Source organism: Amblyomma americanum, chromosome 8, assembly GCF_052857255.1.
Source record: "Amblyomma americanum isolate KBUSLIRL-KWMA chromosome 8, ASM5285725v1, whole genome shotgun sequence".
Taxonomy (NCBI): Eukaryota; Metazoa; Arthropoda; class Arachnida; order Ixodida; family Ixodidae; genus Amblyomma; species Amblyomma americanum.
This window is the reverse complement of record NC_135504.1, coordinates 20,134,966-20,152,438: the sequence shown is the minus strand read 5'-3', so window position 1 is coordinate 20,152,438 and position 17,473 is coordinate 20,134,966. Positions and strand designations below refer to the sequence as shown.

Below are 17,473 nucleotides of genomic sequence, written 5' to 3'. Positions count from 1 at the left end.
TCGCGAATCTTATCCCATGAACATAAAACAAATTCACAGCAGCTCAAATGCGCAATTATTATGAGATGTCTTAAGCGCAGAGCACTAATACCGGTGATACTGCAATCAAGAACTTCGCAGTTATTTAAAGAAGTGGTTCTTTCAGGTCTGTTAGCCTGCGCTTCATTATTTGTACTTCAAATTACTGCAAGTTTCAGGACGTCGTTAAAGAACAAGAACGTTGTAAATCCAAGCACTTCACCTCCGGAACAAGACGAATCTTTTGAAGTTGTTCAAATCTGCAGTGAATACGGAACGAAGCATAAGGACCAAACAGCTACACTGGGCACGCCGATATCGCATTGTGTCTTCAAAAAGCAGCCCTTTAAGCTGTCTTGAGTTGCTCTTTAGCATTTTTTATTCAATAATCGTAAGTATCAGAGCGCCCCTCCTGAACAACCATGCCCTGAGCCCAAACACTTAACCTGATCTGTGAAGTTTCCCACTAAGTTCACATATACGGCTGAAATCTTAAGCTAGATATATATGTTCAAGTTACACGTGTGCGTTCTCAACAACTACGTCACTTCGCAGCAAATGTGTCACTTTTCAGCTGATACAAGCATGACACCCACGCGCGCACGCTTCTGTCCGTTCAGTCTCAAATGAGTTGGCACGACTTTTCGGCTCTCATCGCATCTCCGCGCCTGCAGCCGAACGCCCGCCAAAAGTCCGGACTGTTCCTCAGCGGCAGATTGCACTTTTCCTCGGGCGAAGTCCACCCGGCGGAGTAGAGACTCGAAAGCTTCCGCGAACAGAAACAAAAGCAACGGTTCATGAAGAACGCCTGGTCGTCCGTGAACTCGCTCTGGCCCCGGCGCCTCAACCAGCGGGGCCAGGACATCGCCCAGACCAGCCAGGCCCACAGCCCTTCTCGGTTCTTGGCGGAGAATTCCAGGTGGCGCTCGTAGGCGGCGAATGAGACGGACGTGGCCACGGCGTCGCTAATCTCGTCCCCGATGAACCACGCGTCGAACTGGTACAGGTCTTCGAGGCAGCGGACGGCTGTCGCGAAGGCGTCCCGGGTGAAGTTGCTCCACCACGGCCTCAGAGATCCGGTGTCATCGCGGAGGCTACCCTTCTGGTCGATGGCGCCGAAGAGGAGGCGCGCGAAAAGGAACGTCAAGCCGGCGTAGTTGAAGACCTCCCTGTGGGCTCCAGTCGCCTGCGGTTATAGGCACAACCGTTGTCAGCGCTGTCGGCGCGCTGGTACACGGCGTAGAACAGCTTGATCAAGGGACTCGATTCGGCTTTCACTTATTGACCAGGGAAGCTATGCTAAGTAACCAAGCACCCTGTGTTTGGTGCGGACTCGGTGACCACACTGGATGAGAGCTGTTGGAGCAGAGGGACCGAGCACTACGAGATCCACTACCGTGAATATACCGTGACCTCCCTCTGGCTCCGGCGCCTCAACCAGCGAGGCCAGGACATCGCACAGACCAGCCGTGATTAACTACCGTGAATCTTGATGCGTTTCTGATCTTGAGAGTGCAGGAATAAAATAATGCCGTGACTGTGTTTCCAACCCTCGGCGCCCCGAACAGATCAGCTTCGTTGGCCACTGCACGAGAGCACTATAGGCTATCGCCGTAGCCTATCACGCCTCGTGTTAAACTGCAACACACTCTCGCGCTGTGCATTGCACGTAGTCTTCGCCAACTTCCGTCTGCGGCGCAAGCAGATCAGACCAGCTAAACCACGGTCAGGGCTTAACCTGAATCTAATATCGTCGCCAGACGTTGCGACGACACAGCAAAGAACCGACCAGGCTAAACACGTGCTACCCTATCACTCTCGTCATTGCAGGAGGCAGTAGAGTTTGAATTTTTTTGCCTACAAAGTTGCTCGAGTTAGCTATGGTAAATAATGTCACCATCTTATAATGATGCCGGCAAGCATCAGTTGCCTTGTTTTTATGCATTTGTCTGTGATATTTCTGGACTGCTGTGCATCCGACTTCTGGTACTGTTTACATGAGCATAGGAACGCTACGCTGCCCTCAGTGTTAATGCAACGTTTGTACCCGTCGTTATTCCATCAAGATTTTTTTGCCCTCACTGCTAACGACGCCGACAACAACGCTGGCTTTCTGGGACAAGGGACCCGTAAAGCAGTCGCTTTAAAACTTACACGCATGCTAATGCAGGCCATCGCTTTTGTGTGTGTGTCGCTGGTGGTATTTTCTACTGCGACCAACTACTGGCCAACTATTGGGATGGACTTGCTTACCTCAGAGTCTCGTTAAAATTAAGCTCTAGTATTGCGAACAACATTATGCACCGACACCTGGAGGCTGACAGAAAATCTTAAGATGCAACTAGCCACAGCGCAGCTAGGTATGGAATCGGAAACGTTAGGGGATGACGTTCAAAGGGGAAGTGATGCCAGTATGGGTGATAAAAAAAACTTTGCGTCACTGATAAACAACATTTCCGAAATAATTAGGAATAAATGCATGTGCGGGTGGAGGAAGGGCTGTAATGGGGAGACAAAATTATTACAAATACAACAATTTCGAGGATAATAAAGCTCCGCCTTTAAGGGCAAAAGCGTTAATGGGTTCTGTCACTGACTCCTATTGCCCACGCAGACACGGACAGTGTTTTATCTTTCACAATCACAACCAATATGGAAGAGATTACATGGCATAACCTATACGTACGAAAATGCCTGCGTAGCCCAACGGTAATGTGTCGACTTGGAAGCGTCAGGGATTCCATTTCCATTCCCGACTAATTACCTCAATTTTCTTTCCAGTGCAATTCATTTAGTTTGTGTACCTACATGTCATATGACGTTTGAGTCATGCTGCGACCTTCTAAAATCGGCTGTTTTCTGTTTCAATCACTTTTCAATTCCGCCGTTCCACATGTGACGTAACCAGGTTTTCGACCAATACGCAGTTTCTGGACACAAAACCGACGGACTATCTACGTCGGTCTTTCCGCTGCACGGGCCTCTAACAATTAAAAAGACGCAAGTAAACTTTAAACGCTGCATATTTCAAACTGTGCACCAGCACATTGGGTGCTCTTTAAAAAGCTCTAAGTTTAAAGCACGTTAGACTTGTACTCACCTGAAAGACGGGAGGGTATAGCACGGAGCCCATGACCACGGCGCTGTTGTAGGCGTCCAGGTAGCGCACCAGGTACACCGCGGGTGACGTCCACGTGATGGTGTCCGACGAGGTCCCTCCGGTGGCCGCCGTGCTCAGGATTAGTTTGTGCTTGCACCGCTTGGCCTCCAACACGGACGGCAAGAAGAACGCCTCGCGGTCTTGCGGCATGCAGCTGTGGTCAACGGGGAGCCAACCACACAGCTGAGGTTAAGCTCGGGCCCAAGATTCATGAGTACTGTTTCGGTAATGTCTCATCATTATCATCATCATCATCATCATCATCATCATCAGCCTTATTACACCCTCTGTAGGGCAAAGGCCTCTCCCATGTCTCTCCAATTAACCCTATCCTTTGCCAGCTGCATCCACCCTTTGCCTGCAAACACCCTAACCTCATCCGCCCACCTAATTTCCTGCCGCCCCCTGCTATGCTTGCCTTCTCTTGGAATCCACTCCGTTACCTTTAAGGACCAGCGGTTACCTTGCCTTCACATTACATGCTCTGCCCACGCCCATTTCTTTCTCTTGATTTCGACTGGGATGTCATTAACCCGCGTTTGTTGCCTCACCCACTCTGCCCACTTCCGGTCTCTTAACGTTACACCTATCATTTTACTTACCATAGCTCGCTGCGTTTTCCATAAACTGAGCTGAACCCTTTTCGTTAGCCTCCACATTTCTGCCCCGTGGGTGAGTACTGGTAAGATACAGCTGTCGTACACGTTTCTCTTGAAAAATAGTGGTAAACTGCCATTCATGAGCTGAGAGATCCTGCCATATGCGCTCCACCCCATTCTTATCCTTCTAGTTATTTTCCTCTCGTGATCCGGATCAGCGGTCACTACCTGCCCTAAGTATACGTATTCCTTTACCACTTCCAGCACCTCGCTACCAATTATGAACTGTTGTTCCCTTGCTAGACTGTTGAGCATTACTTTGGTTTTCTGCATCTTCATTTTTATACCCACCGTCTACAGGTAGATATAGACGGAGCTAAAATGCACTAGCGTACATGTTATCACCACAAACTTACTAATCCCAGAGGCCGAATTGGGGAATGATCACAATCTCAAAACAGTCACAAAACTGTAAAAAAGACCCGCTCCTATTGGTCGGCATGGACTGGCCGGCATATCGACCACTAGGAGCTGGACTAATTGGTTCGTTATTGATAGGTTGGTGATTTGATCGTACCGTAATTCGGCCCCTGGCCAGGTACTTCTCTGCAGCCCTCTGCTACGTTTATCCTCTCTTGAAATCCGCTTTGTTGCCCAAAATAACCATTGGTTATTTTGGGTTATTTGGCCAACTAGATGACCTTTCAGTGTCAATTTGCATTCATTGATTTCTCTTATGGGATATGATTACCTCCCGTTTTCCAACCCACTATGATCTCTTCCCAATCATTTTCTTCACCATAGCTCGCTGCGTTGTCCTACTACTGACTGCACCAAAGTGATCACAAGAGATAACGGACAAGAACGCTTGCTTTCCATCCATCAGATGAAATGATCCGGTGTCTAGCGATAAGCAGTCAATACATCTGTACACTAAAAACTTCCCAGCTTTGGTCTACTGGAGATAAGCTCTCCTTCATTTCCGAATGCGGTCAATACCTCTCAAAGCCAGCCCGCTGTCACGTTTAAAAATAAACCTAATCGATTTTTCTCTACTTTGGTTAATCTTCCTTTTTCCATTTTTTGCTCTCTACTTATTTTAAGGCGCACACGAGGCTTCATCAAAGGCAGAGGAAAAGTTAAAGGGATTGTCTAGTCATGTATGGGGTACGTTTGTGCATTTCACTTCCGCCGCAAAATGGAGCTAAAAAAACAGGATAGGAAAGTAAATTTAATGGGTCTGCATTAAGTCAAACCAGTGTCGTGCGCGGCCTGTCAGGCACGTCGAAGTGAGGGACTTCGGATCGGTTTATGTAGACCGCTTGGCGTTTAACACGCAGCGACACCTGGGTACACATTCTTGCATTTCATCGCTACGGAAATGTGGCTGGCGCGTCCAGAATTAGACAACGCGAATTTGGGTTCAGCAGCCGAGCGATCACCCGCCGCGGTGGCTCAGTGGTTAGGCGCTCGGCCACTGATCCGGAGCACCCGGGTTCGAACCCTACCACGGCGACCGCGTTTCGATGGAGGTGAACCGCTAATGCGCCCCTGTGCAGTGCGATGTCAGTGCACGTAAAAGATAACAAGGTGGTTCAATTTTTTTCCGGAGCCCTCCACTACGGCACCACCACCTTCATTTCTTTCACTCCCTCCATTATTCCTTCCCTTACGGTGCGGTTCGGGTGTCCGCCGAGATGTGAGACAGATGCTGTGCAATTTCCTTTTCCCAAAAACGAATTCTGAAGGTGACCCGCAGGTCACGCTTGCGAGTCGCATAGGGCATCCGGCCAGCAGCAGTATGTGACCATGCAGCAGCAGCTCGACGATAATTATTATTATGATTCTCACTTGCGAGTCGCATAGGGCATCCGGCCAGCAGTAGTATGTGACCATGCAGCAGCAGCTCGACGACACCGTTGTTTACATTTACAGAATCATCAGCAAAGATAAGTTTGTTGCTCTCAAACATGCAATAAAACAGCATTTTTCAATAATAATAATAATAATTGGTTTTTTGGGGAAAGGAAATGGCGCAGTATCTGTCTCATATATCGTTGGACACCTGAACCGCGCCGTAAGGGGAGGGATAAAGGAGGGAGTGAAAGAAGAAAGGAAGAAAGAAGTGCTATAGTGGAGGGCTCCAGAATAATTTCGACCACCTGGGGATGTTTAACGTGCACTGACAACGCACAGCACACGGGCGCCTTAGCGTTTTGCCTCGATAAAAACGCAGCCGCCGCGGTCGGGTTCGAACCCGGGGACTCCGGATCAGTAGCCGATCGCTCTAACCACTGAGCCACCGCAGCGGGCTTTTCCTTCCCCAAAAAAACAATTTTCAATTTTCTTTGCAACTATAGTTCCTATGATGCGGGGCTTGTGTTCGTTTCCTCACTTGTGTTTCCGTCCGTTCCCGAGCTGACGCCAAGCAAGCAAACACAGGGGGCTCATTTTGCAAAGGCCACTCACTCGTAGACGTGCTGCAGAGCGCTGTCGTTCCACACTAGTCCCGGTGCCGGGAAGACTCCGCGCACGGATCCGATCTTGTCCTGGGCCGAGTGACGCGACGCCTCGTCCATCCACGGACAACGCCTGATGCGGTTGACGTACTCTCCCTTGGCTGCCTCGAAGAGCTCCTCGATGGTGCCCACGTCCCAGTTGGCCGAGTCGGCGTACGGCTTCCCCGCCGCCAGGGGCATGAGATCGTGCACCTAATAATAATAACAATAATTGGTGTTTGGGGAAAGGAAATGGCGCAGTAACCATCTCGCATATCGCGGTGGACACCTGAACCACGCCTTAAGGGAAGGGATAAAGGAGGGAGTGAAAGAAGAAAGGAAGAAAGAGGTGCCGTAGTGGAAGGCTCCGGAATAATTTCGACCACCTGGGGATCTTTAACAAGCACTACATCGTACAGCACACGGGCGCGTTAGTGTTTTGCCTCCATAAAAACGCAGCCGCCGCAGTCGGGTTCGAACCCGGGAACCCCGGATCAGTAGCCGAGCGCCCTAACCACTGAGCCACCGCGGCGGGTGATCGTGCACCTGCCAGGAGTGCGTTCAGAGTGGCACTCACGTGATCTAAATCATCACCAGCCGGGGCGGGAAAAGACTCTCCCGTTGAACTCATTGCTCATCATGTCTTGTTCTCACACCAGTGACCTTTCATGAGCCCTGCAGTCCTTGCTCTAATACCCATTACATAATAAATTCATTTCTGGGGAAAGGAAACGAAGCAGTACCTGTCTCACGTATCGCGGTGGACATCCGAACCGCGCCGTAAGGCAACGGATAAACGAGGGACTCAGAGAAGAAAGGAAGGAAGAAGTGCCATAGTGGAGGGCTCCGGAATATCTTCGACCACCTGGGGATCTCGAACGTGCACTGACATCGCACAGCACACGGGCGCCTTTTTGCGTTTCGCCTCCATTGAAACGCTTTAATTTCCCGTAATTATCAGTCCACTTTGCCAACGACGACGATCGTTTTTTCTCCGGTCGGTGTTCACTCTGTTATGCTGATCACAATCAATCACCAGTGTACCATGGGTGATCGGAGTCTCATTCCAGAACTTGTCATTCTCTGATTTACATTCATGGGTCCATGGGAGTCCCCTTCTTGTCCCTTTCTTCTCTCAGTCCTCCTTTATCCCTTCCTTCAAGGCGCGGTTCAGGTGTCCGTCAATATGTGAGACAGATACTGCGCCATTTGCTTTCCCCCAAAAATTAACCAATTCAATCAGTATTCATTGACAAGTGTGCGCTCGTACACATGCCACCATTCCTATCCCATACTCGGCCCGTTGTGGAGACAACAGCGCAGTCCTGTTTTCAGTCGCACATGCGCAGTTCCCACGTCAGGACACCGGTTCCGGTTGTAATTAAACTCTATTGCAGTTGTTGTTGAAACGTTTATTTCCCAAAAAGAAGACGGAAAATGAGTAGAATGGTCTTCGAAGCAGGTCAGGGTGGCACCCCTACTCCAGGACGTTACTGATTCACGCTGTCGATCAACGGAGGCTGTTCAGCCAATGGGATCGGCATATTGTCATGACGTCACGGACAATTGGCAACCACATTGTACGGCACCTCTTTCTTTCTTCCTTCTTTCACTCCCTACTCTGTCCCTTCTCTTACGGCGCGGTTCAGGTGTCCGCCGAGATGCGAGATAGATACTGCACCATTTCCTTTCCCCAAAAAGCAATTTTCAATTTGTACCTGTCCCGCCCGCCGGCAGGTGCATGCTCGCAGGTGCAGGGCGGTTGACTGCGACGTCATTACAATGCACTAACGCCATTGGTTGCAGATCCTCAGTTGAGTAACATTTCCTGCTTTGTTCCTGAGTAATATCCGAATGCAGTGTGTCCGTACCGTGCGGAAGCAGCGGTCCTGTCGCTCTGGTTCACTATCCAGCTGTAGTTCCTGCGCGTCAGGCGCTACCGTCCACGCGAGGGTGCGCAGCACGTGCCAACTGAGGTACAGCGGAACCACGTGCGGCTTGCGCGCGTTCATCTCCCCTAGGAGGCGCTGCAGCGCCACCAGGAAGCGCGCGTTGGAAACGGCGATGACTTCACTTCCGTGAACCTTGAAGAAGCCGCGCGTCACCTCGTTCATGGCGTGCATCCACAACTGCGTCTGCGATGCAAAGAAAAAAAAAATTAAAATTGGTTTTTGTGGTAGTGAAGGGCGCAGTAAATGAATCATTTCTCGGTGGACACCTCAACCGGGATACTGAGCCCACGCACGTGGGTTCGATCCCAACCGCGGCGGCCGTATTTCGATGGAGGCGAAATGCAAAAGGCAATGCTGGACAAATACAGGATGCCCCTAACATTAACATATCCAGGTAATGGTCTTCGCGCCATCGAACTGAACTCAAGTGCTCTAGTAATCATCCTCTTTCAGGTAAAATCTCCTAGCTTTGCTTTCGTTGTCTTCGCGTTTCATTTGACGTTGACTGTATCTGTAAACACGCAAGAGGCTCAAATGAATACTTTTGCAATGTCTAGTTGCAGGCTATTTCATTCAGCTTACCTTTATGAAATCAAATGATTGCAACGCTTTAAGTAGGATGGCTTAGTGGCCTAGTTATTGGGAGAGAGGAAGTTGAAAGGGAGGTCACATTCAGCCTCCGACCCCGGTAGCGCGCACAAAGGCCCACAAGGATAGGAGGAAGTTTCTTTGGCACAATCATAGTTCCAGGGCATAATGCAATCCTGCAGGCAGCGGATATCCGGGGTAATCTTCTGGGCGGTGATACGTTGTAGACCGACATATTCCTGTAAAAGGTGATACGTGGTCGGGCTCGCGCCCGTGTCGCATGTAAAACAGGTCGCCTGTAAATGCAAAGCATCATGATGCGCATTAATCTTTGTTGAACTGACGCCGAGAGCAACCGATTTTTCGATTTAAAAAACGGAAACTCGTTTTTGGGGAACGGAAATGGCGCCGCGTCAGTCCCACATATCGGCGGATACCTGAACCGGCCATAAGGGAAGGGATAAAGGAGGAGTGAAAGAAGAAAGGAAGAAAGAGGTGCCGCAGTGGAGGGCTCCGGAACAGTTTCGACCACCTGGGGGTCCATAATTCGTTCTTCGCACATCACCATGTTACCGTTTTTATCCCTATCCTCAAAGCCGAACATAGAATACTGCGAATAGCGAAGCCCACCGATTACCCAGAGATTACCCGTTTATTGGTCCTCTCAGAAAAAATACAAAAAAACAATTAAAAAGAGAGCCCGGACCAGCAACGCTTTACCGGGCTTAAAGCCAATAAAAAAAAGAAAAGGAGCTAAACGCTAAAAAAAATCTCGCCTGGAATCCCGGCGCGATCTCGGCTAGTTCGGCTATGGGCGCCGACTGCGGTCCCGCCTTGTAGACGTTGGTGACGCGCAGCACTTCGTCGTCGGCCTCGAACACGGAGTCGACCAGCGACCGCGTCACCTCGGTGGAGGAAAAGGCCTCTACGTGCCGGCGTATCCGCGTGAGGTACTCAGGCCCGAGGCGCTTGCGTTCATCTCTCCACGAGGAGAGCTGGCCGCTGGGCGACAGCCGCCAGCGGGGTCGGCCTCCGGCTGCCTTGGGCGTCGGCAGCAGTTCCAGCTCGAAGATGGCACTCAGCTCCCAGCTGCGCCGGAACGCAGAACGAGGACAAGTACAGGACAGGTCTTCGAGGGGGCTACCGAAGGGACGCGAAGTGATAGATCACTGTCCCAAGTCCCACGCGGCAGTTTCCCGCGCGCTGTACGGTGTCAGTGCATGCTTAACAAGGCTCTTTCTTGGGCTAGTTGGTTGCTCATGATTTTAACAAGAATGTTAGCGCACAAGAAGACGAGGACAAGTGAGAGATAGACGAGACTGCTTAAGGCCAGTTGGTCGAAATTATTCTGGAACCTTGCATCAAAGGCGACTCATTGTCTTCCTTCCATATTTCACTGTCTTCTTCATCCCTTGATTAGTTGTTCTTGTGGAAGGAAAGACCCGCCGCGATGGCTCAGTGGTTAGTGCTCTCGGCTAATGATCCGGAGTTCCTAGGTTCTAACCCGACCGCGGCGGCCACGATTCGCTGGAGGCGAAACGCAAAGGCACCGGTGTGCTGTGCGATGTGAGTGCACGTTGAAGATCCCCAGGTGGTCGAAATTATTCCGGAGACCTCCCCTGCGGCACATCTCTCTCTTTCTTCTTTCATTCCTACCTTCTTCCCTTCCCTTACGGCGCGGTTCGGGCGTCTATCGAGATGTTATAGTTACTGCGCCATTTCTCTTCCTCAAAAACTATTTTTTTAATTGGTTTTGGGGGAAAGGAAATGGCGCAGTATCTGTCTCATATATCGTTGGACACCTGAACCGCGCCGTAAGGCAAGGGATAAGGGAGGGAGTGAAAGAAGAAAGGAAGAAAGGTGCCGTAGTGGAGGGCTCCGGAATAATTTCGACCGCCTGGGGATCTTTAACGATGTCAGTGCACGTTAAAACTAATTTTCAAGAAATTAAATTGCGCAGAAACGGTCTTACTACTCGGTGGACACCTCAACCGCGCCATGGGGGAAGCGGAGAAGGTGGTACTGAAAGAATAGAAAGATATACCGCAGTGGAGGACTCCGGCAAAAATTTCGATCGCATGGGGATCTATAACGCGCACTGACATCGCACAGCACATGGTCCCCTTTTGCGTTTCGCCTCCGTGAAAGCGCGTCCGCCGTGGTCGGGTTCGAACCCGTGTACTCCGGATCAGTGGACGAGCGCCGTAACCACTGAGCCACCGCGGCGGGTCTGTGCACACCTGCATTAACTAATAATGGTTTTGAGTAAAAAAAGAGGGGGGTTGGGGCTCGGTCGCATTTGGAAATTAGGGCCCATTTAGGAACTGGAGTAAAGAGTCGCCTAGTGGCAATCGCTGCTCACCTGAGCGATAGCCGCACCATGAGGTTGATAAGATCCGGCGTGGCCATGGGGGTCGGTTGAGGCCAAGTGAGCCCCATGCCGGCCATGAACTGCAGCAGGAATTCCGGTCTGGGAGGCCTCCGCGATAGCAGGAGGCATTTTTCCATCAGCAGCGCTGCCTTGTGAACCGCGTCGATGGCCCCGACCGCGGGTACCTGGACGTGTCTCAAGAGCGTGGCTGCACTTCGTCGAGCAGTCAGTGCCAGCTGCATCCAAATGTGGCAGAGGAAGACGGGGATATATAGAGAAAGGAAAGGTGCAATAGCTGCGATAGTTAGAGGGGACACTTCAACCACGCCGCGAAAAGAGGATGAAAAGAGCGAGAGGGAAAGAAAGAAAATGGTAGCTTTTATACAGGGGGTTCCCAAGGACATGACAGGAATGTTCCTATGGTACCGTGTGAGGAACACACATCCTGAAACTTTTGCCGCCTTATCACCGGTCAGCCTGAACAACGAAGACGGAGCAGGATGAATCGAAAAACACTAAGTAGTCGTAAGCGTGTCGCACCTCTTCGATTACAGACACCTTCTCGCCTTCCTGTGCCAGCCAGCCGTCACAGACGAAGTGGTAGAAGTTGTGGCATGGCTCCACCGACCTGTGATCAAGCAATAAACGGCATGTTATGTGTGTTAACCTAATGCTGACAGTTTCCATGCGACGAGTCCCATAATTCCATTCTTATAGAGATTATATGAAGTACATATAGTGCATATGAAGTCGATATATACTGTGTGAAAACCGCGTATGGAAACTTACGGACTACAAAGGTGTCATGCACACTATATGGAAACCAAATGAAAATTGTATAAAAAATTATGGAAACAATACGGAAAACAATTGGATTTTCGTATACAGGGTGTTTCACCTAAGACTACGCAATTTTTAAACATAAGTTTTTGAGTTAGAAGAGCGCTTTTTTCGGCGTGGCATTGTCAGCGGTGTAGTACATCAGAATACAGCTAAGATGTGCTAACAGGCTGTTTATTTAATGTTGAATACTTCACTTTTTAACTATTGTTGTTAGGCTCCTTAATTATTGAGGCCCACATCAGATTTTAGAATTTAGAAAACGCGGTTACGCTCGAAGGCGTGGCCCAACAAATTTCGGCTAGATCGGACCAAAATGCACGCGTCTTCGAGAAGCTTACAGCCAAAGCAACCTCTCCAGTGGAAGTAGCTCGTCGAAATAGCGAAACTCGATGAACAGGTTACACCTCGTGAAGTAATGCTTTCGAGCTTAAAGGAAGTGTGTAAGGACAACACCCAGTTGCAAAGTGTACACTAGCGGAATGAGAGTTATCTGATGAAGAATGGAATGAAGACAGTGAAACATACGTGGACAGCCTGCACTTTTGCACTGCTCAAGGCAAGTCTAAAGAACAGTTGTCCAAGGAGTTCCTTCTCAAGTCTAGCTCTGTCTTCTATTTCTCTGCACTGACCTGTTCAAGGACGCGGACAGCGCCGGTTGCTCCGTGATGTCGACCGTCAGGGCGTGGTGGTGGTCACCCATGGCAAACGGCGGTTTCCCGCTGCCGGCGTAAAATGCCACGAGTCCGGTGAGCAGGGGCAGCGCGACGCAGCATGCGGTTGTACCAAAGCAGCAACAGCCGAGCGAGCGCTTGAAAAGTCGAGCGTAGTGACCGCTGGAGGCGCCGCTACTGGTCCCACTGCCACTGCTGCCCCCACTAGAATACACAACAGCGCTGAAAAAACATTGCAGTGGCTTAACTTGGCTAACCCTGGAATTCAGAGAAAAGCATGGACGCTTGCTAAGCGTCTGAGGCTCGTCCATGACAGCTCCGCTACACGCTCGCGACAGCCGTTCTGTATACACACACACACGACCACGTAGCTATGACGTGGTATGACTTGGTCTTACGACACCCCCACCGGATGTCATCACGTGGCTTCACGCCACCCCATCGGATGTTCTTAAGGTCAAAGATCAACCCGAAGGACACCCAAATGTGAAAGGTCTACTATAGGTCATGGGTCAAGGTCAGGGGTCAAGGGTTCCACACCATAAATGTACCACATATGGTCATACCTAACTTTTGTACGACCCCAGTTGTAATTCGTCTCATCTATATAGTCGCCCCATCAAATGTATCATTAAAATGCTTGAGACTATCCAAAACAGAGCTGCCCGGTACATTGTTAGTAATTAGCCGCCGCGGTGGCTCAGTGGTTATGGCGCTCGGCTGATGGCCCGAAAGACGCGGGCTCGATGCCGGCCGCGGCGGTCGAATTTCGATGGAGGCGATATTCTAGAAGTCCGTGTGCTGTGCGATGTCAGTGCACGTTAAAAAAACCCAGGTGGTCGAAATTTCCGGAGACCTTCACTACGGCGTCTCTCATAGCCTGAGTCGCTTTGGGACGTTAAACCACCATAAACCAAACCAAACCAAACATTGTTAGTAATTATAGTCCCCTCTCCAGTTGTCTCCCAGCTTAAAACCCTTAATGATTTACAGATACTCGAAATTCGTTGTTCACTTTCACTTCAGTGTTTATTTCATAAATATGTTTACACCCGCCCCTCGTTTCTGCCTCTGGAATCACCTTTCCTCTCCTCAGAGCGCTTGAATAATCGTCTCAGCTTCAATCGTATATATGGCGAAACTCAATCATTTAATTCGTCTGCATTACCTAAAGCAATCAGGCTCTGGGATGATCTTCCTGACAACATAATCTCCTGTCCTGAAATTATAGAGTTTAAAACGGCTCTATGTACGCATTTATGCCTTATGTTGTTTCAGATTCTTTTCTACAGTTTCAGTTGCTTTTAGGTTGTTCTCTAATGTACCACTGTTATTGTTTGTACATGTCTGCTACCTCTTCGCATATTAGTGTTTCGCAGTTTTTTTTTCGTATTTTCTATTGTTTTGTTCAGATGTTATTTTTGCTCCGTTTTAAATACCCGCCGCGGTGGCTCAGTGGTTAGGGCGCTCGACTACTGATCCGGAGTTCCCGGGTTCGAACCCGACCGCGGCGGCTGTGCTTTTATGGAGGCGAAACGCTAAGGCGGCCGTGTGCGGTGCGATGTCAGTGCACGCTAAAGATCCCGAGGTGGTCGAAATTATTCCGGAGCCCTCCACTACGGCACCTCTCTCTTCCTTTCTACTTTCGCTCCCTCCTTTATCCCTTCCCTTACGTCGCGGTTCAGGTGTCCAACGATATATGAGACAGATACTGCGCCATTTCTTTTCCCCCAGAACCAATTATTATTATTATTATTATTATTATTATTATTATTATTATTATTATTATTATTATTATTATTATTATTATTATTATTATTATTATTCCGTTTTAAATCATCTGTGTTCGTGTCCTTTGCCTTGTACCGCGTTCATGGTGCCGTTATTGTTGTTTATTATTTCTGCATATTTCTTTTCCTTGATGCTCTCCTCACTAAATGCTCTTCGGGGCCTGTGAGGTACCAATAAATAATAATAATATACGGCTATCCTTGGCTGGGCTGAAGGTCGTCTAAGGTCGTTGTGCTTCCTACCCGAAGACTGCTTTACCTAGCGCACTGAAGATTTTCGCTTCAACAAAAGTGGCAGGGTTTTAACGTAGTTAAAGCGAGCAGGCGTGCGAAGGTGTTTATCCTGCGTGGCTAAACGACTAGTTCGAACAGTGCCTTCGTGCAGTGGCCAGCGAAGCTGATGTTTTCGCGCCACCGCGGGTTCGAATCCCAGTTGCGGCAATATTCATTTTATTCCTGCATCCTCAAGGTCAGGGATGTCACAACATCCTTGGTTTGGTTCGACCCCTCGAAGTAGTGCTTTTGCAGTAAAAACAGCCACATGCCGCCACTGGGATTCGAACCCACGACCTATGTATGTCGCGCATGGGCGAGTGAGGAATATCAGCCACGCCTCCGCCAACCCAAGAAGGCTGTAATACATTAGACTCTGTCTACCACGCGAAGCTGCCCACCGGTAGCTTACAAGAGCAGGCTGTGTGGGATGGCGTTCAGCCGGTTTAGTTCTCTTCACGAAGCGATCTATACTCTAAACAGAGAGGAGCAAAAAGGGAGTAAGCTCCAGATGAAAGGGAGTGCGGTAGAGTACAGCTTACTCTCCTTTCACTCCCATGTACGTGTATTCGTATTTAGAGCGTACTCCAGCCCAGCTGCACGGCAGCTCGCGTGGCACACCGTTTCAACCTGGAACAAATAAGCGTCGTTTCGTGCGGATCTTCCTGTACAGCGTATACACATATCCGGCACATCATTGAACTCTCCTCTTGTGTTTACTCCTTGATTCGATAACCGCTCAGCTCTGCTCACAGCGCCCCTCCACAGAGGTTATGTTTTGCGTGAGCCACGTGGTTTCCATTATGTGAGTACTATAGCCGTTTTTCCACCCCCCGTTCCCCCGTTTCGGTTGTTGCTCCAATTCAGGCAACAGGCTGTCAAAACTTGCGTGCTATGTGGGCAGTGCCAGAACATATGTAATGCGGTCTCATCGTATACACAGTGATCGAATATCGAACTTTGTTACAGGGAGGCTCTCGTGACCACGGGGTCACTACACCGCATCCCGGCGAGCATAAATGCACTGTAAGCATTTATGGCGTGGCGTGCTGGCGATAGAAGTATTTATTCAGGGTCGATTCCTTTGCGGGTAGCAAGTGTAAATAGAAGTGGCCGGCATAGCGAGGCCATGAATGGTACATGCTGAAAGTGATCAGGAACGGGAAGTGAAAATACAAAAATACGACGTGACTGAAAAGTCTCGGCTATCCTGCTTGGAGAAGTGCGAGCGATAGATGTGTTGCATCCTATCTCCATGAAACAGGAATGTGTGCTCCCTCAGTGCATCTATTGCCGGACCAATGAGGACTTTGGAGGTCGTTAGGCGACCTCCTGTGCCTTTTCCGCAGGGTAGCAAACAGCACCCTCTATATAGGGTGTGTCAAACGTTTCCAGACCGCGGGCTGCTTTTTCAGCCATGTATTGGGACATTTACGGCACCCCTAAATCTCGGGCCTTTGCAAAGGAATAGAAGAAATGCAGTCCTCACCTCTGGGAAACTTAGCTTTATGAGCTGCTAAAGTGCTGGAATATACTGCTGAAAAGCAGACCCTCTGGCCTGTAAACTTTTGACGCACCTTGTATTTCATGCGCATTGCGTAATAAATGCCCCTTGTCTGTCACCGCCTGCACCTCATTTACAGCACCTTGTGTCGTTAAAAAATGATATATTGTGGAAATTAAATCAAGGACTGGAAAGAAGGAACGGTGTAAAAAGAAGTTATGGCAAGGTCACGTGGTCTCTGGGGAACTAACGCTAGGCCAGCACGAACCACCCGATCACGATAGCAATTGCTCGAGGTACCACTGACCATTCCACAAATGTAACCCCATATAGTTACGTCCACATGGCCGACATTCCTTTTGGTCAGAAGGTGCAGAGGCAGTGGAAAAAGTTAAAAAAAAAGCTATCGTCACCATCACCATCATGAACTGTTCAGTTTTCAACTGTATACGACCATAAGGTTTCCTCTCGACCGACTAGGACGCTTATGATGGAATCCATAAGGCCCACCCACTGTAAAGGGGACAGTCTCAAAAACGATCTAATCCAGTCTTCAGTTATGACGCCGATGTCGGAGGAAGTCCGTCATATGGATATCGTTTACTTAAAAGCCTAACTACGCTGTGCTATGCACGCCCCAGTGAAGACAGCAAAAGTTACCTTTACAAGCAATGTCCGAACATGAAGCAACAAACGGTCTTCTGTTGCCATCATTTCCTGTTAGGTGACGCTTCCTAAACCGGTTCTTACATTGTTACTCACCTGCCGTCGGCAGAAGATTCTTGGTTCAGCGATTTGTTTTTCCGCTTGGACATCTTCTTCTTCTCCTTCATTCCGCTGTTCTGGTACCTCAGAAGACGCTATTGAGCAGGCGAGGTACTCAGGCAGGGCCCCTAGAACGTATACGCAAAAATTGCCTTTTGTTTACTGTTCATACCATGTTTTTTTTTTCAGTCTTTTCAACACTCTTAGACTGATCCAAAATCTTCTTCACAGCTTCTGCATGGACATTTTCGAATGTGACCAGCATCATCACCATTGCCATACATGCGCCTCGTGCGCTTAAGAACAAGGCTTCCTGAGGAACCCGGATGCACGGCAGTACAGGGCGATCGAGACCACGTCTTCAATAGCGCCTTCGTCCGGCACGCATCTGCTGTGTTGTTAGTGTGAGCACGTTAAGCGAAACCAGCGTCGCTGATATGA

General features: G+C 49.4%; 2 protein-coding genes across 3 annotated transcripts in view; one reads left to right on the top strand and one right to left on the bottom strand.

Moving 5' to 3' along the window:
• The window catches only part of LOC144100121 (kinesin-like protein KIF19), a 105,287-nt gene that overhangs the window by 28,007 nt on the left and 59,807 nt on the right, over nucleotides 1-17,473 (top strand). The window lies entirely within an intron of this gene.
• On the bottom strand, nucleotides 590-17,100 carry LOC144101473 (neprilysin-1-like). The gene is made up of 9 exons (XM_077634655.1): nucleotides 17,030-17,100; nucleotides 12,659-12,904; nucleotides 11,727-11,814; nucleotides 11,178-11,422; nucleotides 9,592-9,904; nucleotides 8,147-8,410; nucleotides 6,247-6,488; nucleotides 3,119-3,332; nucleotides 590-1,204 (listed from the first exon to the last, which is right to left on the bottom strand). The coding sequence occupies exons 1-9, from the start codon at nucleotides 17,098-17,100 to the stop codon at nucleotides 641-643; spliced, it is 2,247 nt and encodes a 748-aa protein (XP_077490781.1). The 3' UTR covers nucleotides 590-640.

Bases quoted from the DNA above. Each gene is read 5' to 3' on its own strand.
- LOC144101473 (XM_077634655.1), bottom strand. From the start codon at position 17,100: ATGAAGGAGAAGAAGAAGATGTCCAAGCGGAAAAACAAATCGCTGAAC. The intron at 11,423-11,726 runs GTGCGACACGCT...ATTTGGATGCAG, and splicing joins AGGTGTCTGTAATCGAAGAG to CTGGCACTGACTGCTCGACG. The intron at 6,489-8,146 runs GTACGGACACAC...TATTATTATTAG, and splicing joins AGGACCGCTGCTTCCGCACG to GTGCACGATCTCATGCCCCT.